Source organism: Ischnura elegans, chromosome 10 (genome assembly GCF_921293095.1).
Source record: "Ischnura elegans chromosome 10, ioIscEleg1.1, whole genome shotgun sequence".
Taxonomy (NCBI): Eukaryota; Metazoa; Arthropoda; class Insecta; order Odonata; family Coenagrionidae; genus Ischnura; species Ischnura elegans.
Genome location: NC_060255.1, coordinates 67,603,246 through 67,628,823, shown reverse-complemented (window position 1 = coordinate 67,628,823; position 25,578 = coordinate 67,603,246). Strand labels below are relative to the sequence as shown.

General features: G+C 38.7%; 1 protein-coding gene and 1 long non-coding RNA gene across 4 annotated transcripts in view; one reads left to right on the top strand and one right to left on the bottom strand.

Moving 5' to 3' along the window:
• Positions 1 to 1,991, top strand: part of LOC124167043 (beta-1,4-mannosyl-glycoprotein 4-beta-N-acetylglucosaminyltransferase-like) — a 41,636-nt gene extending 39,645 nt beyond the window's left edge. For all 3 annotated transcript variants that reach the window (XM_046544816.1, XM_046544814.1, XM_046544815.1), the window contains one exon: positions 1,644 to 1,991. In XM_046544816.1, the coding sequence (XP_046400772.1) occupies positions 1,644 to 1,832 (189 nt within the window). In that variant the 3' untranslated portion in view covers positions 1,833 to 1,991. The remainder of the gene's footprint in view (positions 1 to 1,643) is intronic.
• Positions 1,992 to 22,587: 20,596 nt separating this feature from the next.
• LOC124166668 lies at positions 22,588 to 24,887 on the bottom strand. The gene is made up of 2 exons (XR_006866473.1): positions 24,684 to 24,887; positions 22,588 to 23,741 (listed from the first exon to the last, which is right to left on the bottom strand). It is a non-coding gene; the product is annotated as an uncharacterized LOC124166668 (long non-coding RNA).
• Between the last annotated feature and the right edge of the window lie 691 nt (positions 24,888 to 25,578).

Genomic DNA, 25,578 nt, shown 5'->3' with positions numbered 1-25,578 from the left:
GATAATAGATAAAATATTGACCTACTAGTAAATTAAAATATTTAAATTAACCAATAGGTAATGATTACGATGTTGATGACAAGGAACGACTAATGACGATGCGTTAATTTAATTTTCGTTTGAAAACAAAAATATTACGAAATGGCGAAGGAAAAGACTAGTGAAGAGTCTGCAGTGTTGCGAGAAGACTGGAGATGTGGGTGTGGAGAAGAATGGAAAAGGTGATGAGGATGGAGAGGAGGAGGAACTAAGAAGTGCTGGACATGGTGGGAGAAAAGAGAAGGCTTCTTGATGAGATACGAAGGAGACAAAAGTTATGGATGAAGCAAGTACTGAACGGAGAGGGAATGTGATAGAGGGTGAATGTTGGGTAAACGAAGGAAAGTAAGGAAGAGAATAGGATTTTTTAGATAGATTGAAAGGGAGTGCGCCATATTTTGAATTGAAGAGGGTTGTTCATGAAGGGAGGGGAGACTGCCAGAATACAACATGGAAACCTACCTTAATCGCTAGAATAATTAAATAATTATTGTATTAATGGCAAATATCTGTAGAATACGCGTTTGGTGCCACAGTGGCGTCCCAAATATGGTATGTATATGGTCGAGGCACTTGGGCAGGGATGCCGACTTACAAAAAGTATTGGGGGGGCCGAAACCGGGGATCTTGCCCCGAGAAATTTTATAAGTAGTGAGTTTTAAGTTTTTTAAGCATTTTAGAAGACCCATATGATCAACATTAGAACCCTGATAACTCAAATCTCGATATCTGGACACTCCGGGAAAATTGAAAAACCGGACACATTTTTCCTCCTACCCATAACGAAATTTTGAGGGGGCTCGGACCCCGTCGGGTCCCATGGAGTCGCCGCCACTGCACTTGGGGATAGGAATGGATGGAGGAAAATTTATAAATCGAGCCCAGGTGGTACTTGATGATTCTGTTCTCCAGTTAAGAGCTCAAGGATTTTGACACAAAACGATAAAATAATTTCTCACCTTCATAGGAAGTTCAGCAAACTTTACAGAAGGAGACACTAAACTGTGCAGAATTATAAGGATATCCAAGGTCTTAGTGTTGTCAAAATTGTTATCTATAGAGTGAGACCTTTACAATGGGTGAAAAGATTTCTAAATGACAATACTTTTACAAGTGTACACAGGCAACGTCCATTGCTCCTCTAAACAGTTGGTAATTGATAAAAACTAAACTATTGTTGATCTTGATTTTTGCAAGGAATACCTTGCTTAAAATTAAGACCCCTGTAAAAAAGGCAATACATTTTAAGTGTTATTTATTTTTTGAGATAAGAACTTTTTTTTTTCCCTCTTCAAAATCATCATTGGGGAGCGCGGTAGCCAAGTGGGTAGAGACATGGTTACTAACCGAAGGGTCCCGGCTTTAAATCCTGGGTGAAGCCTTCGGTCACCCCACATAACATAAAATCCGCAAAGTGGGATGTGGCCCAGATAAAAGAACTGACCCACCAACCCCGAATAAGTGATATTCACGCGGCTGTGCCTTACGTTGGGGTGAGCTTTAATTTAAGCTATTCACCCTCGCCTATCCATACAGCCTTAATATTGATTCACTGACATGAGTGTGAATCTTTGATAGTCATTCTTGCTTTCTCTTTATTTCAGGATTTCGCTCCGTCTTACCTTCTGCAGAACTTTGACGAATACTCGCCGTACCTCGTGAACCCTTCGGAGCGGAGAAACACCACGCTAATGAGCATATACCGGAATGCAACCAAATACGCGCTCAGCGATGAACAGCAGAGATCTCAACGCCCGGGAGATGAAAGAAACAGTGACAATAACAATGGATGAAGCTAATCACCGTGGAAACGCAATTAAGAAACGGCAACTTTATTGGTCGCTCAAGGGGCGATAAAAGTGACTCGCCATCGGTGCAATACTTTCGAATGACAACGACCACGCTCGGACAGCTGTCGGATCTTCAAATGAACCGTCCAATAAGTCATTCATTAATCGAGGAAAAAACTGAGACACGACGGAAATGAACGGCTCCCGTGGAAGTGATCTTTTCAAGAAATACGATACTCACGTCCCGTAGACGGGCACGTATTAAACTTCTAAAAAATGCCTTTATGTGGCTAAATCTGTGATGTCATCCGAATTTTAGCCCAACCAGGATAACCCAGCAATTGTGATTTCTAGACAATAGGGCACTGAGATTTGGGCGTCTGTTACGGAACTGAGCTTTATCTATGCGTTTTATGGTTTACGGTAAGAGCCTCGTACGACAGTAATACCGAACTTCTTTCCCTCATTCGTACAACCCGACGAAGAGGGTAGAGCTCGCTCCACACTATGCCACTGGCGTAGTTATTCATAGCGTTAAATAGCAAGGAGGCCACTTCAATTCCATGAGTCACCTCACCCTTTGAAGGTTTTAGCCTGATGATGCCAGAAGGCTGTTGAGCCCGGCACCCTTGGCTCAGACGCCCAGTGATAACGGTTGATAAAATGTACCCAAATTTCCTTATCAGGCACCCATACAAGTAGCGGCGTTATTCTGTTTTTACGAATGAAAATTACCAGATTCGAAGAGCAGCTGCATCTTCAAAGGAACCGTTCCATGAATCGTTCATTTGTAGACGAAACGACTAAGTCACGATGGAAATGGATCGTTCCCGTGGAAGAGAGACCTTAAAGTGAGCCGTCACAGGCGTTTCGTAGGCGGTCACTTATTGAACTTCCGAACAATGCCCGTACGTGGCATGTGTAATTCTGTGACGTCATAAGTATTGGAGCTCTAATACGGAAATACAGAATAAGCCCCCACATGTGCACATTCCGTAAGGTTGTCGAGACGAGCTTTTTGAAATGAAATATCTCTCGTAAAAATACTTCCAATTGGGATATTGTGCTCCAGTAATGCCTGTTTTTGAAGAGCGGGAGGCATTAATGAAAAGTGTTTCGGCTAATTTATTACTTTGTAAAGTTTACTACTGAACGTTAACACAATTACTCAACTTCATTTGATTTGAGTGGAAGTATGCTTTTAAATATGAACTCTGACTGAATTTATGAACTCAACTCAAATTCGATTTGAGATCTGAGCCACCCAAGTGCAATGAGACGCAAGATTGAACCAGGTGCTGGAATATGGCCCTAAGTCTGGTATTATAACTGGAAATGTCTCTATAGGGTTGATCATCATCTTGTGGTGTTTTGCCCGTCGGGAGGTCTCCCGCGCCAATGCTGTCTCCATTCCCTCCTGTCTCCGACCATCTCCTTGAAGTCTCCATATCTTCCTATTTTACACCCTTTTATTTAACTCACTCTGTCTGTTTGTATGTTTAGTTCAAATATTGCAATCGAAAATTCGACCACTTTCCGACTTCCAATCGATCTGAGACTTTACAGGAAGTCGTATTCCCGGTGACAATACAATATTTTACCACTTTCGAACATCTAAAGTGTGTATTTTGATCATTATAAACATATTAATTTTAAATATGGAATTTTCAACATGGCGGATTTTTTCGGAAAAAAAAGGTCTAAAAAGATGTTGATGCGTCATATAAGCAGCATTGCTGCTCAAAGCCTCTCACAACACGTGCCAAATCTCACCTTCTCGCTGGTGGACCTGTTAACTGATAAATCAGTAACTACCGAGGTGGGCTTTTACAGTTAAACAAAACTTATGAAAGTGGTCAAGTATACGATTGCAAGATGTGAAGACTAAAAAGTAGAAAATAAATACTTCTTTTAAAAAAACTAAAAAAAACACGCTTTTATTTCGCTTGGAACCAGTAATAAAAAAAATATTTCAAAAAATGGAATAAAGAGTAAAAAATAAATTTTTATATGAATAGTTCAAAGAACCTGGGTAATCCATAATATTTTCACTAATAAATTTTTGAAATGATAATTCAAAGAACCTGGGTAATCTATAATGTTTTCACTAAAAATAAAAGCGTGGGGTGGAGTAATATGTTATGGTGAGGCCCCCACGCTTTTATTTTTAGTGAAAACATTATAGATTACCCAGGTTCTTTGAATTATCATTTCAAAAATTTATTAGTGAAAATATTATGGATTACCCAGGTTCTTTGAACTATTCATATAAAAATTTATTTTTTACTCTTTATTCCATTTTTTGAAATATTTTTTTTATTACTTGTTCCAAGCGAAATAAAAGCGTGTTTTTAAAAAGTTTTTTTTTAAAGAAGTATTTATTTTTATGTTGACAATGAACTTCAGCCTTCTCCTTCCCCTTCTTCTGACCCCTTCCACCGATCCCTCGAAAGCTACTTTCAAAATTCCATTCCCTCTCATCAAATGTCCCAGCCAGTTACCCTTCCTTTGATTTATTTTGTCCATCAATGTTCTTTCCTCATCTATCCTATTTAACACTCGCTCATTCCTAACTCGATCCGTCCACCGTATTCCCTCCATCTTCCTCCAAACCCACATATCTAACGCTCCAATCCTGTCCCTGTCTCTCTTCCCCATCGTCCAAGTCTCACATCCGTACATAAACTCACTCCACAAATAGCATTTCACCAATCTCTTCCTCAATTTTAATTCCTTTAAACGTTCAAAAATGCCCTATATCCTGTATAACGGAGCCACTTTACTCCATCCCTATGAGCAGCTCCGAAAAAAAATCCCGTAAAATACATTAAAGACATTGCTTTAACATTCTTTTTGCAAAATTAATAATTTATGGGCTATTCAAATCTGCATCGTCTCCATGAAACATATTACGCTGATAAATATTAGTCCTGACATTCATAAATTGAGGTGATGTTCGTCTATTTAAAAAAAATCAAATTACATTGTTATCACATCAATTATTACCCCATCTATTATATCATTTCTGCGCCATTTTAAAGGTCTCACATTAATCACAGCATACAAGTAGGGATCAGAAATCTTCCCGATTTCTTTTAATGCGCTGAGTTGAGGGTACTTCAATTACAGCACCCCGTCCGTCGGATGGAACGTTATGTCGCTGGCCCCGTTGGAAATACCAGAAAGAGCCAGCTGTATTAACGGAAAGGAACCATAAAATGCAGAATAAATTATCAATCGTAAAGAAACACGAGAAAGTGAACACAAACATAAAATTCAGACAATTATTTCGCTTGCATAACTGCGTATGAAAATTTAGTAAAATTCCCATCAAATCGTACATTTTCCTTACTTTTCGAAATGAAAAGAACTTCCCTTCGGAAATATGGGCATAACACCCCGACACACTGAATTCTTGGAAATATACCCTCGCCAGCTCTATCATCTTCTCCACTTACTTAGTAGGGTAGATGACAGAGTTTAGTAGTTTTCAATACCTATCCTCATAGGCGGATCCAGGGGGGGGCACGGGGGCACGTGCCCCCCAGACCCTTAAAAATATGATAGATTTTTAATACGGTCCCATTATAATTTCGTTCGTTTTGTATAACAAGGTATCCTTGTGCCCCCCCCTGAACAAAATCCTGGATACAGCCTTGCTTGTGCCCCTCCCAGAAAGAAATCCTTGATCCGCCCCTGCCTATCCTAGTAGGTATAACAGTGCCCCAACTTACCCTGACGTATCGTAAGAATCCGCATGGACTGGTTTTCGTGATTTTTCTACGTTGTCCGTAAAGATTGCGATTACAATGAATTTTATACTGTGTGAAATGGATTTCAATAGATAGACTCTCATAAGTTAATTTAGATTAAAATGAATTTTTGTTGAATAAAGTTACGTCAAAATAGCCTATGGTAAACGTGCACTTTCGTGGACCGTGCCGGTACGTTTACAGCATTTTTACGCTTTCATTAACCCACACTTACAAATACTGTCATCATCACTTGTAAGTCATCAATTTATCATCAACATGCTCTAGTCCTTGTCACGAATTTCTAAACATCCCACTCCAATAAGTGCATGAAATATCTCGTATCATGTGAATTTCTACCTTTAAAATTACAAAATTTTTCAAAACCTACGTCGATTTATAATAAAATTCAGTGGACCATACAATCGTTTTCCTGTTATTCCGTTTCAGAATCCTCGGTGACCATTACCCGTATCGAAGACAATTCCACTACTTTTCCAGGTTTATATTAATGGTTTACCAGGTTCACAAATACCCTAAAAATTTGAATTCCACCACACATTATTTAATTTTGACTAAGAAGTATACAATATTATGTAATGTGTTTATGTGATGTTCTACTGTGTCTTATAACATCTGTTGGTGCTATGGTACTGATTTGTTTATTATTTTGATAATGTGTTTATATGGTAATATGGGCATTTTGCCTGTTAAAGCAATTAAATTAAATTAAATTAAAATTAAGAGAAAACTTGACCAATTGTCTCCGTACGTATACGGATTCATAGAAAATACGACGGCTCGTGAATTAGGAGGGAGAGGTTAATAAACACAGAATTCCATGCAAATAAGAACCACTAAAAATAATATTTCCCTCATATTATATTACAAAAATGATCTCTTTATTTCAAAACAATCACACGTAATATTTAACTCCATTAATATCACAAAAATTGCCACTGGCTCTTCCGCCAAACACAAATAGCCCAATACAATATCATTCGTTTCCACAATGACGACATACAATAGACGAGCGTATTACATATTCAATGAAAAACTTTATATACACATTCACGCATTAAATTTTCAATCTCCCAAAATAAGCAGAAGTTTTTACAATTCCAAATTTTCAAGCTCTGCATAAACAGAGGTCAGTTAGGCCCAATTACACTTCGTTTAAACACGTCCATCAGATTTAGGCAAATAATCTGTGCACATTTATATTGGTGTCATCATTTCAATCAATACGTAGATACACAACAATATAGTTTGCAATCAAAATCATACACCTTAGATTTTTTCTGGCAATATATGCTGAACAGCTGGAATATCATTTAAAAAAACACCATCTTACATAAAAATACATCTTATTGTTAGAGCCCATTTCTTTTATTCTAAATATCCTCAATCTTCATCTTACTCATGTCCCGTTCACACAACCTCGGTATCAACCAACTTATCATAATGATATCAGTAATTCCCACGACGTTATTACCCAGGGCTGCCCTTGCGTGCCGAGGTTTGGAAACTTGTCTGAATATAAATGACCAGAGGCGAAAAATTTGCATTACACTGCAAATAACCTCACTTCACTTTCTTGAATATCGCCTCCACTTCGACGAAAGTTCTTCCCCGATCCATTTCTGATCACAATGTCTAGAAGTGATCATATCGTCCTTTTTTTTTCCTTTTTGCGAATTCGGATTCGCCAGCAGCGCTGAACACGGTCAAGTGGCAGCGTGACGAATTACCGATACCTCAGTAACCCACGCGCGCCCGTTCTGACGATGCTTAAGGAGTACCGTGGTACGGGCCTCGGTAGCGACAGAGGTTGTGTTTACGGGACGTCAGAGTATCAAATTATTTTCCAAGGAAACTGGCAGGAACATAAGCTTCTTTTTTTATATAAATAAATAAGTGAATTCATTCCGTTTCTCTATTGTCATAGTGCTAGTGAAATTATACAGTTACCATTGAAATAAATTACAATCCTAGTCGTATTTAATAACCTATGGTCTTAGCTACAACGCATGTCATTTCCACTTTAATGATTGATAAGAATTCGATGGATTAATACGATCAATAAAAACATCAAAAATTTCGAGTTTTGGTCATGTGTAATGAAAAGACCTATCCTCTGCAAAAGTTTTGGAGTTAATTATTATATCACCACGGCTTGACGCATTATTCTCGTTCATAAAATCAACAGTCTGATAGCCTCTAAATGCATTTAAAATAATATCATATAATTCGCATTATAATCACGCGCATCATAATGCAGACCTCCATTAATAAATAAAAATAACATTTAGGGAGTTCTTGGAATCGACAATACTCAAGTAAATTTGATTTCGAGCTTACTTAGAGACGTAGGACAACGTACACGTATGGCAATTTAGGTATTATCTCCAACGGAGGTGGCATCGTGCGGTCATCCCCGTTATTATAATGATGCGCATCGAATTTACGGTAGCATCCAAATTACCAAACCCATTAATACGGCGATGGCCACTAGGTATCTCTTCTGCTGTGCGTAGTTCGTACTTTGTGGCATGAGATTGTTGTCCTACGTCATCAAGTGAACTTTTAATTCAGTTAACTTGACTTCAAGTTCACTTGATGACGAGCGAATTCCGTTACGGCTCGGTTCTGACCAGAAGGTGGTAGCGGGAATCCTGGCGAAACTGTCGTCATCAGACGGAAAACAACGCGGTGAAAGCCCGGAAACAAAGATCATAAAAATCAAATATTTAAAATCTTAAATGAAAATATATCCTCAAGGAAAGTTTTAAAACTGGCTAATTCTTTCGGTACAGATTCTTTCCGGCTTCGGTTCTGAGTCTGGCTCCCGGCTAAATAACCGGTGAAACTAAGAACCAAAGAACCGAACAGACCAATCCCTTAAAATGATTCCGTAAACCAAATCCGGTAAGTATATAACATATGCTGCGTAAATTTTGTTATTGTATGCATAAACTACGCATAAGGAATGTAAAAAAACGTATTGATGGTAATCTGTCCTCCAGTTTTAATAATATAAATTAGTGACTACTCCCTGCTTGTGAGGCAGACTCTCACTGGTGTTTTGGGAATGTGTTCCACTCTAATACCCTACGTGTTTCCCTAATGCAACCACTGTTAAATTTAAAAAAAACTACAATAAAAACATGAAGACAGACAATTCATATTAAACGTATGAAACCTTATTTCTATATCTCACAACTTGGGAGAAAAAAGACCAAAAGGAATACAGAATGACTGACTAGTTGGTCAGTCATATTTTGTCTTTCATCAACACTTACGAAACTACCGATGATTAGATAATTATTCCGAAATATATAACGAAGAAATTCACATGATGCTATTTCAAAAATACCTGCAGTATTTGAACTTGAAAGCTGTTTATTATATGTTTCGTCCCAGAAGAAACGGACACTATGCTAAAGGAAGTCAAAATGATCTGTGCGCCTTGACGATAACAATCGTTACGTCCAGATAATCGAATGAAACAATCCATTCAATCGACCAAACAATGTTGAACACCCACAGGCCTGTCCCTAAGTAAGACCCAAAGTCCATCCGAAACCATTATTCACACGTTCAGTTTTCTTTTTCTTTCCATTCCCGGCCAGACGGGGACGTAACAAATCATTGCTATCCAGCAGGATTCACAATAGAGCATGTGCTGGCTTTTGGGACGCTGTTTCAAAAAATATGTTTGCTGATCAAAAATGCTAACTTTCAAATCTTACGTCCACAAGAGATGTATCTGATTTACTCTTATTTAAATAAGTCAAATAAAATGAAATTACGCTGAAACATATGACCTCCACATTTTCTGAAGGCCGATTTACACGGTACTCGGAATTGCGCAATCTGACGTACGTGCGAGGGTGCAATCAAAATTGCGTCGTGTAAAGCGGTGAATTGCTAGAACTTTTGCGATAATGCGTGGATGCGAGACGGCAAAATAGCCCGTTCTAATTTCGTTCATGCATTCGCGCAATTCCACGCCATTTTATAAATTAATGCAGCTCTAACCGGCGCAATTCCGTGCCCCGTGTAAAACGGCCTTAATATGTAACGTTGTCTTGCACACATACAACGCCGTTTTTTTCACTCATTGGAATTTTTCAGTTAACGTATTTTCATTGTTTGTTAATTAGCTAGATAGATTGGAGTCTCAAAGAATTGTTCCTTTAGAAAATTCTATTAAATATTTTTGGAGACAAGAAATAATTAGTTCGAAAGTTTTTATGATGGAGGAAATTACGTCATCAAAGGAAATTTCACGCAAGAAGACAGAAAGAGAGAAGACTGTTTTGCTCTATGGCGTTTCAGTAAGATATTTCTACACCTGGAAAGGTTTTCGCTGGTGCTCCCTCAATCCCGTATTGAGAAGAAAGTATTGAAAAAAAAGAAGACTGCCGCTCGAAAGGATTCGAAGACGATATCATCTCCATCATCGCATTTTCGGTGCTGTGAAGATCATTTCAACGTAAGTGCAGTATTTTAACTTATAACTTGAGGTGTGAGCAAGTTGACGTCACTATGTAAATAATCTATGGCTGGGCGTCCAGGCACCAATGTTAAAGGTACGAAAATATTTCAAATCAAAATAGAAAATACCACATTGTGCGAGAAATCCACAAAGAAAAATCATTCGCCTCGACCGGAAATCGGGGGATTCGGGTTCGAATCCCGGTCAAGGCGAATGATTTTTTTTCTCTGTGGAATTTTCTCACAATTGCGGGTGGCGCCGTTATAGTTATGCGACCGTCACCGTGATTAGTCCCGGTAAACTTCAAAAAAGTAACAAGCCTAAAAATGACATTTTGTAAAAAAAAAACCACCAACCACAGTTAATTTTTTGAAATGCCTCGCGCATGCAAATTCTCTATAGAAAGGTTCCTCTTGCTATTTGCTGTTGTTGTTTTTCGCATGCACTTTACGCTTCAAATGTCAGGTATTGAAATGTTAACGGAACGTGTGAAAAGAGACTTAGGGATTGACTTATGGTGTCTATTGTAATTTAGTTTAATACATGCATAGGTGTGAACATTGTGTATACATATAAGATAGCGATTATAAAAAACTACTCTTCTAGACTGGATAATGGATTAAGGTATATGTAACCTAAATAGGAAATTACGTCATGTAAATAGTGAATAACTGATATTTGTACTATTTCATAGTTAATAATAGGTATATAATACATTCATCGTCATGAATTTCCTTATAGCGAAGGTTCGTATGATATAAAACATAATCGTTTGCAGTTCTACATGGCTACAACAAGCAAGGCCTACAGGAATTGATTAATGGCTCCTTTCATCCAAATATCTAACACTGAGACCTGGAACTTTTTCGCAAACTGAATATTATAAATCAGTCTATTTACACAGTAGTGAAAATAGTTTATTTTATATAGGTAATAGGGTAAATTATATTTTTGATTAAATATACCTAATATTTTTAACGCCCACTTGATGCAAAATATCAATGGTATACATATGTATGATAAATGCGGTTAATATTATATAGATCACAAAATACTGGTGGTAAGAATTCATTACCATTATTCTAAGTAAAATTTAATCTTGCATTTGATGGCGTTTGGCGATTAATCGAAAGGGGTGCCTCGTTTCGATTGTTGTTTAACCCGTCAAAATTGCAAAATCACATCAAGATTATGCATTTATTTCTATCATGATCGGTAAGGAAAGAGGAGATTAAGAAGACCGTCCAACTGAAAAAACAAATTCTTGAGGAAGTGAAAGAGTTTTGTTAACTAAAGGCCGTATCACACTATAATAGCGACTGCGACCGCCGCCGCTGCGACTGGCCCGTCGACCAATCAGAGCGAGGCAGCCGACGCTGCGACTGCGACTCAGAAGAGTAGCCGACCGTCTATTCTTCTGAGTCGCAGTCGCAGCCAATCAGAGAGCTCTATTTCAATCTCGCGCGCTTGCGGCAGACGTGTTTGTTTTGGTTACCGTAGCGAGGGAAGTTCAAGAAGGTTATGAGATAACGCTGAGATAATTTCGGATTTTTAAAGTGATGATGGAAGCCCAGCAGATTAGATATTAGACCCGAGTACACAGGTGACTAATAATGAAGTACGTTTTAACATATTTTAGGAACAATTTCAACAATTGCTGCTCTCTATCCATTCTTTGGGCTTTCGTAAACAAACAAGCCACAAGCAGAAACGTTCACGGTGCGCATGCGCGACCGTGGCGTCTGCCGGGGTGCAGTCGCAGCCGCAGTCGCGGTCGCAGCGGCGGTCGCAATCGCTAGTGTGATACGGTCTTAAGAAGCCTATATACCAGCATGAGGAAAGCCAGAAATAATTAGTAGAATAGCACAGACAAGGTGTGCTCCGCAAAAAAAGTAGGATCTACTAACAGCAGAAAATAAAAGTATGGAAGTGAGGAAATAATTCATCAATGGCTTCAAATGGAGCACGTTCCTCCATGGAAGCGAGGCTTGGACGTTGACAGGTGAAGAGACGTAAGGAGTTGAAGCATTCGAAATATGAAGATCGTGGTTCTACCGAAGAATGATGAAGATGCAATGAATGGATCGAGTAAGAAATGAAGGAGTGCTAGTAAGAGTGGAATAAAATAGAAGTCTTCAAAAAACCCTCTGAAGATGACCGCATAACACAGTTGATAACATCATCAGAAATGATGGCCGGATGAAGATAAACGTTGAAGGACATGTGGAGGTGAAGAAGGGCAACTTCGGCTCCGAAAGGGGCTATAGCTCCCCCCCTTGAAAATCCAATTTACACTAGATAGAATGGTAATTTTTGTTCGGACCCGCAATACTTTTGGGGGTTTACCCCATATTAAGCCCCCCTTGTCCCTATTTTGGATCCACTACTGGATAGTGGAATACATAACAGCGTCAAACGATCTTAGGATTGCAGAAAAGTTTCTCGGTTTTCCACCGGTTGATGTCGTCAACGTCTCCCGACGTTTCGATCCGCGACTTGCTGATCATCCTCAGGGGATCTTCCGATTCCAATAGAGGGATCTTCCGATCATCCTCAGGGGATCATTCGGAAGATCCCCTGAGGATCATCAAGTCGCGGATCGAAACGTCGGGAGACATAGACAACATCAACCGGTGGAAAACCCGAGAAACTTTTCTGCAACTGATACGCCGGGAAAACCTAAGATCATAGAACTTAGGATTATTGACTCATAATGATGATGTTAGTAAAAGTCGCAGATATTTCGGTCTTTCGAAAACTGTTAAGATTTCAATGTAAAAAAGAAAAAGCTTTTAATTTCATTCAGTCCCGAGTGACCCCATTAGTTACTGCTCTGCGGTCAGAAATGAGTCATTCAGCCAGACTCGCCATTGCAATTCATTAAAGAATTCGGTAGATGCCTGGGAGAAATAAGTTACTATGAATAAAATATCTTCCTTACCCATCTCTTCTCTCAGAATTTATGAATAAATAAAACAGGAAAGTAATCCCCCACTTCTAATCAGTCGGTGACGAAAAATGAGTTTTAGCTCATTAACCCGTTCAGAGTGAGCAGATGAATTAAGTAAATACCAGGCTCAAGATAATAAACACACTGAACCACGCTATAATGATGCGCAAGGCATAGGAGAAGCCGAGTCGCGGAGATGCACTCAGCAGAATTCAGTCACGAAGGTAACAGCATATCCGCGAAAGGATTAAAGCCGTCGATATTTCGCCAATGAATACCGAGAGAAATTTTTTACCCCCATAACTCGACACCAGACGACCACCGCTGACCTTAACTGACGATCCCTTTTCTGATACAAGAACAGCAATTAGTAATGGGGTCACTTAGGACTGAATACAATCAATAGTAATTCGTCTTTTCGTTGAAACTGGAGACTTTTTCGGAAGGCCAAATTTGCCGCTGATTTTGTTAGCCACCATCACTATCGGAGCCAAAGAGCAGAGAAGGCAACATATCGAAAAACGGAAAATACTATTTCCTTTAATTTTCAAATTCTCTGACAGAATGCTTAAGTCAGTGAAATTCACGGACGTTAATTAGGCAGTCATCGAGACAGTTGCTGACTCTAGTGGATGCGCTAGACAGGCGTTGCGAGGAATGTGGCATGAGTAATAATCACTAGATTCTTCTTCTTCTAGATGAGATAATGGAGAGATATGGTAAAAATGAAGCGAGTAATAAGTCGGAAGGGGGCATTGGAAACAGTGTTACAGGGTAGAATTTTGTGTAAATGTGGGAGGACATGGAAAAGAATATGATTTTTAGGTAGAATGAAATGGGGTGGGCGTTATTGTGTATTGAAGAGGAAATTCCAAGTTGGGGGATCAAGAGAGGGCGGGTTAATCGGCAAATATTCCATTTAAACCTACCTTGACCGGTACAATAGTTGAATAATCAGTGCTGTAGTTGGGAAAAAAATTTAGGTGGTAATCAACAAACTTTTTTAACAGCTGAACATATATTATACATCCGGCCGTGAATGCAATGTCAAACTCCAACTCATATATTGCATAGTTCCAGATTGTGCCACGATAAAGCCCTGAACAAGTAAATAATCATTTCCGATTTTTCTTTCTGAAATCCATTAGAAAATTTACAGTAGGGCTATTTTTTATAGATTTTAAAAGGTAGTTTCACCGGTACGCTCATAACGAGTTTGGATTTTAGGGAGTCCGCCGTACCGGCCCAACAATAGCACTGTCAATAATATAAAAAAAACAACATCTAAAGAATGCTAAAGGAAGCCATTGTGCAAATACTTCATTCAGGGGTCCCAGGTGCAAATTCCCAGAATGCGTTAAGATTTTTACTTTCGGGGAATGTTTTGCCTGGCATTCAAATTCGCTTCTAAAAAGGCGATTGAAGAAAGCCGCAAAACGAGGCAGCCCATTCATCAACGCCAATAATAAAAATTGGGTACCTATGTATTATTTTTGCTATCGATGAAAATGATTTTATGGACCGCCTTCGAGAACCTGATCAAATCTTGAGACATAATCTGCCTTAGCGATTCCGATCTCAACTTGAGTTTCAGCTACAGGTCGTCTTTTAGAAACTAACTCAATGCAACTTACTTCAGCTAGAGTATTTGTGGTTACGTTAATTATTAAAATATAAAAAGTAAAACATTAGCCAAAAATCTTGTTACTCACGCTCATCAAAAATCAGCATTTCCGGAGTACAATATAACCCGTGGAAGTAGTTTTACGAGAGATATTTCGTTACAAAAATGTGAGAATACGTTGCGGACACCTAGGGATTTGGCGACTCAATTTGAGTTTGGACTAAACTTATAAATAGTCAATTAGAGTCTGGGCGAGCTTTACGATTGGAATGAGGTCTCGTAATACAAACGTGGCAACCGAGTAGAGTCTGAGGATCTTATTCCAGAACGTTACTAAAGTCTTGATCCTGACTCAAACTCGACTTCGTTGCACGTTGGTCTCAGAGCTCGCTGAGACCGTATCCCGTTGTTGATAATTTTAGTCCCAAGATACATTGAGTCACCATATTCCAAACGCCCGCAGCCGTCGCCTCACGTTTTCTAAATGAAACATATCTCATGAAAATACTTCCAAGTGCGCAATTGTACCCTAGTAATACAAGATTTTGATGAAAAAGAGACCATGTGCGAATGAAGTTTTGGTAAATATATTATTTTGTAAATTTGACGGCTGAGCGTAACCACAGTTATTCTACCTCAAATGAGATGCGTCGAAGTTAATTTTTAATATAGGTCTCAAACTCATCCTGAGCCTGAGATCTGGATGAGAGCCTGGAAGACGGATCTGATTCAGGATCAAGACTTGAGGAACGTTAGGGAATAAGGCCTTATGAATCATAGATGGTTACCGCTCACATTTAAACAAACAGTAAGCTAATAATTGATCGGCATCAAATAGCGTCTAATATGAATTTTAATACGCCACCACAAGATATCGCATAAATATGGTTATAATTAATACACACCTAATCTAAGATACCTAAAAATGTATTCATTTGTTAGACTGATCGATTTGGACGCCAATATGTTAGATGGCTAAATTTCGGGAAGAACTCACAAAGGACGGGATAGAATGGATTAATATTATGAATAAAATTTCTAATTCCTAACTGGCTGTGACTCAAGATTCATGCATTTCGTTTTTTATTCTAATGATTACAACACTACCTTCCACCTTCTTTCTCGAACGCGCAACGCGTTTCTTTCAGTGGTCCAAGAACCAACTTAAGGAATTCGAATCCATAATTCTTCGTTAAAAATATTCGATCATCACTTATGCTTACAATCGAAAAATAAACGACCTGAATCGACCCATCGAAAATTTTTTATGCTCCTTAATGGGGTTTGGCAATAAACAATTGAGTAGCAAAATTCGTTCTATGGAAAATTCTATGGGGAATTTTTTAACGTGTTATTAAATATCAGCGGGAAATTTGCATCAACCTTCTCGGTTAATTAATAAGGGATTTTGGTGAGAGCAGTTCTTGTACCGCCCAAATCTGCAGAGAAATGCTAAATGAGTACGTATCTTTTAAGATACACAATACGAACATTCTCAGGAGACACCTACCGATACTCAAACAAAACTCAGCCCTGCTTCGAAGGTTACAACAAATTATATTCAGAGTTCAAGGCGAATTAAAGATGGGGACGGCGGTAATTTATTGAAAAACTGAAAATATTGTAAATATAAGGCGGCAGTCCTATGATAGTTTTTATGTCAATGACATAAAATGACAAAAGGTTGAAATATTGGATAATCGTGATTAAATGAGTAAAAGTGAAAAAAAAGCTTTAAAAAGTAAAATAAGTTAAATTATTTACTTTTTCAATCGTAAATAATCGATAAATATCTAAAATCCACTTTTCAACCTCAGTCACATGATAGCTTGGAGGTATTGCATACCTCCCAGGCGCCATGGAATGTGATTGTCAACGAACCTAATTCGCCCCTGCCGGGAGTCCGGTGAACTAATTTATTCCATCCCTTTATACTTTAGAGCATACCCACCCCTGCGAAGCTCGAAGGATAATATTCTGTTTCGATTAAGCAACGATTTCGATTGAAGAATAAGTTTATTTATTTCACAATGATGCAAACGAATTGCATGCGACCCCAAGGAGAAAAATACTGGGAAATAAAGTATGATTCCATGAATAAACTCCAACAATTCGATGTTTTAACATCCATATTGTTTAACATAATTGGTATAATGATAAACTTGTTCTAAAAAGTGAGAGATAACCTTATGAGTTATTTCCACGGTTTCTTAACAGTTTGCATGGTTTGCATGGTAAAAACAAACGAGTAGCAAAATTCGTTCGATAGGAAATTCTCATAAAAGTGCAAAGTTAATTTTTTTTAATTTTCATAAGGAGAGCCTATTATTTGGAGTAGCTTTTGTTTCGTACATGCAGGGAAGTTATGAATGAGGAACTTCTTCTTTGATACGCTAAGCAAACACTCTTTCAACACACCTACCAATATACAAGCAAATCGCGAGTGAAGACGCCATTCAAATGCTTACATTCAACAATGGTAATTTGGCCTTAAAATGGTACACGAGAAAATGAGCATCGTTGAAACAACGCAAATTCCATAGAGACAAATGTCATTATTACGCCGTAAACATTCCCGGTTACCTTTTTGGAGTGCTAGAAAAGTTTAAATTATTAACAAAATTATCATTATAAACTGCGACCTTCAAGTGGCCATAGCCAATAAAGATTGGAAGTAGATCATATGAACACAATAATAGGTGAACATTTGAATTTCACTTTCCGGATAACACACGCAATTGCAAAGCATTTCCCTGTTCTTTCTTTCTTTTGAGCCTTTAAATTGTTAGTAACGGCCCTGGAGCGAGCATCGCCTGCAACCAAAAGATGGCTTCTGATGAATGGCCATACAGGTACGTAAAAAAGATCTATCAAGTGCCATTTTAGTCAACTTAAATGCTATCTGTGTCATGGATAATTTCTCTACTAAATATACGACAGTTGTTAGCTGGGGCTAGTGATTTTTGGCTAAAAATTAAATACTTACGATAATTTTACCAATGGAATGTTAAGTCGAAGTGAAGAAAGCCCAGTTGCGACATTGCTATGACTTATGGGTGTCAATATTGATCATGTGATCCTTTGCCTGTTCATAAAAAATCAAACATTGTAGACTATATTTTAGATGTCAACCCTGTCTCATAAATAATATTTATTATATTGCACAGTTAAAATTAGTAAAATGTTATTAAAACGTTACAAATCGGCAATAGAAATTTGGTCATATTATAGGACTAATGACAAATGGCAGGACATAAAGCAATCATTGAAAATATCTCGTTGTAAATGTAATGGAAGGACACACAGGTACGATTTTATAGAGCAATGATTTATACTTTTTCTAACAAGCTTTACGGTAAAAAAATAGTAAAAATACTACCTAGTTGAATCACGGAAAGAAGCCCCAGCAGACAAGACAAACACAAAGCTTAGCTGAATGTTATTATTCTCTTGTATTAACATTATTGTGAAGCTGTGAAATTTTGTTTCCTGTGTACAAGTTTTTCGATGAATCATGCCTATCTAAAGAGGCAATTGAAATCCGATTAAAAAACCGGAATTTCCATTGAGACACGAGGTACACGCTGACCAACACATGGTGACCAGTGCTGAAAACTACTAAGTCATGGGAGGATGAAATTTGGCTCCAACCAACGGAAAGAGATTACAACTGCGATAAAAATATAAACACTGGCCATGGTCATGGCACCAGCATCATTCTCTGATGACGTGGAACGTATAGGACCCCGAAACGTTGGTGACAAACGACACTCTCACCCGGCTGGAAACCCGAGAAAACATATTCAATTTATTGTAATTATTTGGGACGGGACTATAGCCTCATAAAAATAATTAGATTGCTATAACAGAGGCCTTTCCTGGATTTCGCTGACATCCATACTACCATAGAATACTATACTGGCCCACCGTTGACATATAACTGGCTAAGAATAGAGGAGCGGTTGAATTGACCAGTGTGGAGCACGTACCCGCCGACAGATACTCCTGCAGACGACCTTTCACCTGTACCGCATGCAACTAATGAATTGATGTGAATTGAAAACTTCCGAGCTTCCACTTAGTATTTAGTAATATCCAATATCAATGTATTTTACATGAACAATGATTTCAATCAACCAGGTCATCTCTGAAATATGATTTGATGCTTTCCCGGCGAATAATGTGGGTAAACTCTTCTCGGGATTCCCACCGGGTTAATTTATTCATAACAGCCAACGCTCCGAGTTTCAAGCTCCGACTCAGGGCTCATCCTCATCGGAGGTTATCTCTGCTTTCAATGGTAGATTACTTTGAATTCTCACACCCTAGGCGTCCAGCATCACCGAGAAAATAAAACTAAATTTCAAGCGTATTAAGCGTGTCTTTCTATTAATAAGTGGGACGAAATGGAGTTGTAATTTTCAATTATTTTGAAGCCAAACTCACAACATTGGAAGATTAACACGCACAAGTTTTCGGTCCTGGTTTTGGGTGAACCGGAGTTTAAGCCCCTTGGCGTATTGGCGGCGGTTTCTAGAACTATTTTTTGGTTTGGGTTGGGTTGGTTTGGGTTGGGTTGGGTCGGTTTTTGCTTTAATAACAAATAAAATTTTATAAAATTTATGATTTTTTGATAAAATTTTTGTAACCATCGCGCGCGGGAAAAATAGTTCTAGAAACCGCCGCCAATACGCCAATTGGCGAATAAGGGGCACTCCGGTCGCGCCCTGGTTTTTGTCCACAAAATAGGACATGACTATGCTCAATAAATGCTGGGACACAATCAACGTGAACTATGACGTGATCCGTGCACGGAAATACGCTAAGAGATGGCTGACGAGAAAGTACAAGGTGCGGGCACAATCTTCGTGTATAAGAAAATTGTAAACTATAAACGGGCAACTAGAATGAAATATATTATAAATAAAACTTACAGGTGCCCATAAATATATCGCTGCGTCTTCATCCATTTCTCTGAACACCAATGTAAAAGCTTGTCCCATCCAATGTAAATGATGTGAATCAACCAATGTAAAAGATTGTCCACCTTTGCTTAAGCCTGAATCACACGATCATTTTTTTCGTCGCGAAAGTGATCACTATCGCGATCACTGTGCAAAATGATCGTCGGCGGCAATTGTTTTTCGCGATCGCGATGAGGATTCCCATCGCTATTTTTCATCACTCGTCCGGTCGCTTTTTCCATCGCTAAAACCGTCACTAAAACCCCATATCAGCCAATCGGAACGCATTCCCCTATGGAGCGATTGCAGCGCAACGTTTGACAATTGTGGGAACGACATAAATAAACAAACACGCCATATAATTTGGTGATGTGGGTCCTATGACAACGAGCTGTGATATTGGAAATGATGCGAAAAGCGACGGCGGGAGTGACCGTGTGATTCAGAAAAATTATCACTAGAGCGATTGCTTTTCGCGACGGGAAAAGTGATCTCAATAGTGATCACTTTCGCGACGAAAAAAAATGATCATGTGATTCAGGCTTTACATCCGCTGTTGCTAGGATCAACGTTGCGCTTAACGGCAGTCAATTAATCCAAGAGGCTCGCTGGCATGTCGATTTTGTCCATGGAGGGAATCTACCGTCACTCATTCAAGTGGACCGTGTTCCAGAGAAATAGATAACCCATAGAGAAATACTATTCTTTCGCCATTATTGCACATAAAATAAAATAAAAAAGACTGCTAACGATGGATGCAGTAATAATTTTTTTTTCGGACTTAAGCCTGAATCACACGATCGTTTTTTTTCGTCGCGAAAGTAATCACTATCGAGATCGCTTTTCCCGTCGCGAAAAGCAATCGCTCTTGTGATCATTTTTCTGAATCACACGGTCACTCCCGCCGTCGCTTTTCGCATCATTTCTAATATCACAGCTCGTTGTCATAGGAGCCACATCACGAAATTGTATAGCGTATTTGTTTATTTATGCCGTTCCCACATTTGTCAAACGTGGCGCTGCAATCACACCATACGGTCATGCTATCTGATTGGCTGATATGGGGTTGACTGATAGCGACCGGACGAGTGATGAAAAATAGCGATGGGAATCCACATCGCGATCGCCATCGCGAAAAACAATTGCCGCCGACGATCATTTTGCGCAGTACTCGCGATAGTGATCACTTTCGCGACGAAAAAAAAATGATCGTGTGATTCAGGCTTTACCTTCCGATTCATGCAGTTCAATAATTGCCTCAAAAGAGAAAAATTTCGCCGCTCTGAAAACGTCTTTTTCTTTTACGTCACAAACCGTGGCTATTTCTACCTTATTTGAGTTGAAGAAAGGTATTCGGGGCATACATTAATTGCCGAATCTTGATGTGTAAAATTCAGAATATGTTATCGACGAAATCAGCCAATTAGCGATGGTTCCTTCGACGAGAAAGGTCGAAGGATGAAGGTTTGGTGAATGGAGGGGGGTCATGGCTTGCTCCTATTTCATTAATTCTGAGACTGAAGCCGCACGACTTCAGAAAAATCCCGATTAATCGATAGATATCGAAATAAGTTAGTTTCATAGAGCCATCAAATATTTTTCAATTCTATTCCTGGGACCTTTCTCCCTTAAAGTGCGTTAAGGCTTCATGGCATAGATAAAATTTACACAGCAAATGAACACCACATAAACAAACTCAGCACTACAATTTAAACCATTTATAGCTTTCATACTTTGTCATATCTAGTAGTGGTATTTAGCTTCTCGAATATCATTCATCCAAATTTACCTTCCACCGTCTACAAATTCCACCAACTTCCAATTTTCTTCTGGGTTCTAAGTATTTTTAGGTAGAAGTCGTTGTTTTTAATCACTCTGAGGTTGAAACCACGTGCACGTGCAAAATACAGATAATATCATAGAAATAGGGATAAACAATTACGTCACGAAGCCATCAACATTTTTTCAATGCTGACCCAGATGAATCTCTTCTTTAGGAAATGTTAGGGATAACCGAAATCATATTTTCATTCTAAATAAATATTATATAAAAACTCACTACTACAATGTCAAAAATCACATCAAGGCAATCAACCAATCAGCTATCGTTTCATCGATACGGAAAGGTCAGGAGAGGGGGGGGATAGTTACGGGGTCACGTGATGTGGATGTTTATCATTTGAATCTAGGCCACATGCACAAAAAGCAAAAACACCTCATTCTCATAACATTTAATCCGGTGTCCTTCAACTACATATGCTTCATTAAAATTTACTTTTCACCCTTTCTTGCGAGTTGACCAACATACTTTTTTATTCTTTAGTTGTTTCACTCTGAGGCTATACATGGTTCTTGTTGTTGGTTACACTATGAAGGAAACAACGCGGCTAAAGAAAAATACCGATAATAACATTGTAAATGGAAAACTTTCGTGTCAAAAAGCCTTCAAAATTGTTTTAGTTCTTCTCCTGATACCCGTCTTCCAAAGAGGGCATTAAGATGAACAAAGATAATTTTTTTCCAAATTAAAAACATTTAATCAAACTTACTACTACACTTTAAGCAATCATATCGACGGAATCAGCCAATCAGCGATTGTTCATTTGACACGGGAAGGTCGGAGGAGAGGGTTTGCGCGTTCACGTGACCTGCGTGTTTACACTTTAAATCTAGGCCGTATGGGCATAATTCGAAAGAAAAACTCTTTCTCATAAGTACGCCGATATCGTTTTAATAAATATCCTTCAATAAAATTCATTTTTCACCCTTTCTAACCACTTATCCAACTTCCTATTTTCTTTAAATTTTTGAGGAGCTTTAAGAAGATTCCTTGAATCTCTTTTGCTTGTTATTTAGTCACAGATTGAAACCCGAATTCAGATGAATGCAGAAAATATAGAAAATAGAAAAAATGGCGTAAAAAAGGCATCAAAATTGTTTCAACGGTAATCCGGGAACTTCTCTCCCTACTCTTCAATTGTTCCTTCGTAAAGGAAAGATGGGAGAAGGGGGAGAGAGTTTTTGGGTCACGTTATCTCGATGTTTACCTTTTGAATCTAGGCCACATGTGCAAGAGCCAAAAACAGCTCATGTTTACTCTTCTGTGCTTAAAATAATTATCCTTAAATAAAATGATTTTCCATCCCTTCTGACAATTTCACCAACTTCCTATTTTCTTCTCAATTTTGAGTGATTATTACGCAGAAGGATAAATATCCTTAAATACTTTCTTTTTAGGATTTATTTTTCACCATCTTCAACACCATTTAGCCTTGGTTTATATCCTTCATACTTTTTAATTTTTTCGTAGTTTTATCTTCCCGAATAATATTCAACCAAATTATTTTCCCCTTCTTCTAACCATTTCACCAAGAGTATAAACTTCCTAATATCTTCCCATTGCTAATTAGTTCAACGGAGATGCCAGAATTTGCCCATTTTCTGATTACCAGGACAGTGAAACCATGGGAATCCAGAAAAATACCAATAATATCATACAAAATGGTTAATTAAGTTTCATAGACCCATCGAAATTGTCTCAATGCTACTTTTAGTTCCTCTCTTCTTCGGAGAGCGTTATGGTTAACTAAGATAAAATTTTTATTCTAAATAAAAACATGTAAAAACACTCAACACGACAATTTAAACAACCCTATGAACGGGATCAGCCAATCAGGGGTCACTCCTTTAAAACAGTAAGGTTGGTGTCATGTGATCTGGTTGCTTACCATTTGAATCTAGGCCACATGCGCAGAAGCCAAAAAACAACTCCTCCTTATAAATACTCCCGTGTTCCTAATACTGTGGGGCGGGCACGCCAGTCGTTGTAGCAACAGCAGCGGTAGTGTTTGTTTCCGTCGCCAGAGAGCGTCGCGTCGCTACGCCTCCTTCGAGCCGATCCTCTTGACTATCCTCTGAGGTCCCCCGACGGGGCACGAAGCCGGTCCTGTCGCTTCCCCGACAGCCTCCTCCGCTGGCTCTGGCGCCTGTGAAGATGTCGTCGCTTCTGCCATCATGTCCTCGAGCACCTTGAGGGTGGAAGGGGTCGTGGAGGCGTCTGGCCTCTTGGGTACCGCTTTCGCCTTCCCGCGCCGAACGATGCGCCCGTCCAGCACCTCCACCTCCAAGGGAAGGTTCGATTACGTTATCGATTAATCGAATAGTGGGATCATTCGATTTCGGCAGAAATTCACAACAATTGATCCCCGCAATTTTCTCAGGTTTTCTTCTGTTGCATATCCTGCCAGCAAAACTGTTGTCCATAAGCCAACGGACGCGGAAGAAAACCCGAGAAAAATGCAGGGATCAAACATCACCGCGGAAACCTTAGTTTTTACTCTGAACTTCATCTTCGTTCATGTACATAAAACGATATGCCCTCTATGCACGTTACAATAGAGGCAGTTAAACATCCAAAATTATTTAACATTAAACATCTAAATGAATATTTGACAATCATTTTGTCGATTTTCCAAAAATTCATCTTAAAATAAACAAATATAATTATAATTTCTTCAAAATAATTGCTCTTTTATACGGTCTATGAAATGATAAAAATTCGATCACGAAACATACATCATTTCAACCAACTGATCGAATGAGAAAATCGATGCATTGAATGATAACTTCATTATTTTCGATTTCTAGATCTATATATTGATTTATTTCAATTGATATACGATAACTAAATGATTTATAAAAAATGGAATGCTAGCCGTTAATTACCTTGAATAAGAATATTTGAAGCCATGCCAAAGTCCGACCGGGCCCACCAAATATCGCCGACTCTCATGCATTATGAATGGGAAAGTGCACTATACGATTGAAAGAATAGTGAACTTTGTGGTGAAAAAACTGTCATATATGATCCGATTAATTTATCTTCAAAGTCACTTATCCGACATGTATGATCTAAGAAAAAAATTCAAAGTTGCGCGATTTTCAGCGCACCCATTTCAACGAAGCGTAATTCTCAAAATGGCCAGATGCGCAGTTAATTATCTTCACTTGGGCCGTGGGTGACAGCACTCCATTGTTTCCAGTACAATGATATGATCGATTACCTCCGAGTATTTGTCCCCGCGCAGCACCACGTACACTTCAGTCTCCCCCCTCACCCCTTCCCCCTCCTCCGAATCTGCAGACTGCCACGGGTGGCGCCGCCGCCGGACGCTTCCTGAAACTAGAAGCAATGATAATGTCAAAGACGTCACAGGAATAGCGGCAGCAATGACCTCAAGAGGGAAACATTTTGGGGAGGTTCGCTCTCAGAAGCCTGAACAGAAACAAAAGCTCCGGGTTTCGACGGCCAGACACCTGAATTTTACTAAACTTTGTCACGAATTGATGCAACCTTTTCTCGATATGTTGGTTAACAGGAAGATACTTTTCCCTAGTCCACCACCTTAGAGGTCATAGCATTGCCACATAAAGGAGGCGAATATCTAGACCCATGTAAGGTGCAGAAATTTACGCAAACTCTCAACATAAGTTAAACGTTTTCCAAAACAAGTCTCTCAATTCAATCCTGTAAATTACGTAGAGAACTATAATACTCCATATCCTTCAGGCACACAACTTACCTAAAGTTAAACAACTCATCAGCAAATTAGTGAAAGGTGTAGGCGATAGACTACAATTAACACAAAACCCATATATATATGGAATATCCCAGTAAATAGCGATACAGTGAGAGAAAGAAAAATGTTATTATTCAATGAAAATGTTCTTTTTGTTTTTAGGATTAGTTGTAAAATAATAAATCTTAAGAGAATTATCATCTAATTATCTGTTTTCACAAATCAAACATTACACTCATCAATTTTAAAAAACGCCATTTGTTACCAAAATTTTTTATTACCCTGGTAGCGGAGCCTTCATTGGCAACCGGGACAGTTTTACACGTTCCATTGGCGCATCAAGCAGTCTTCCCTAGACAATAGACATATGTAGCTGGAG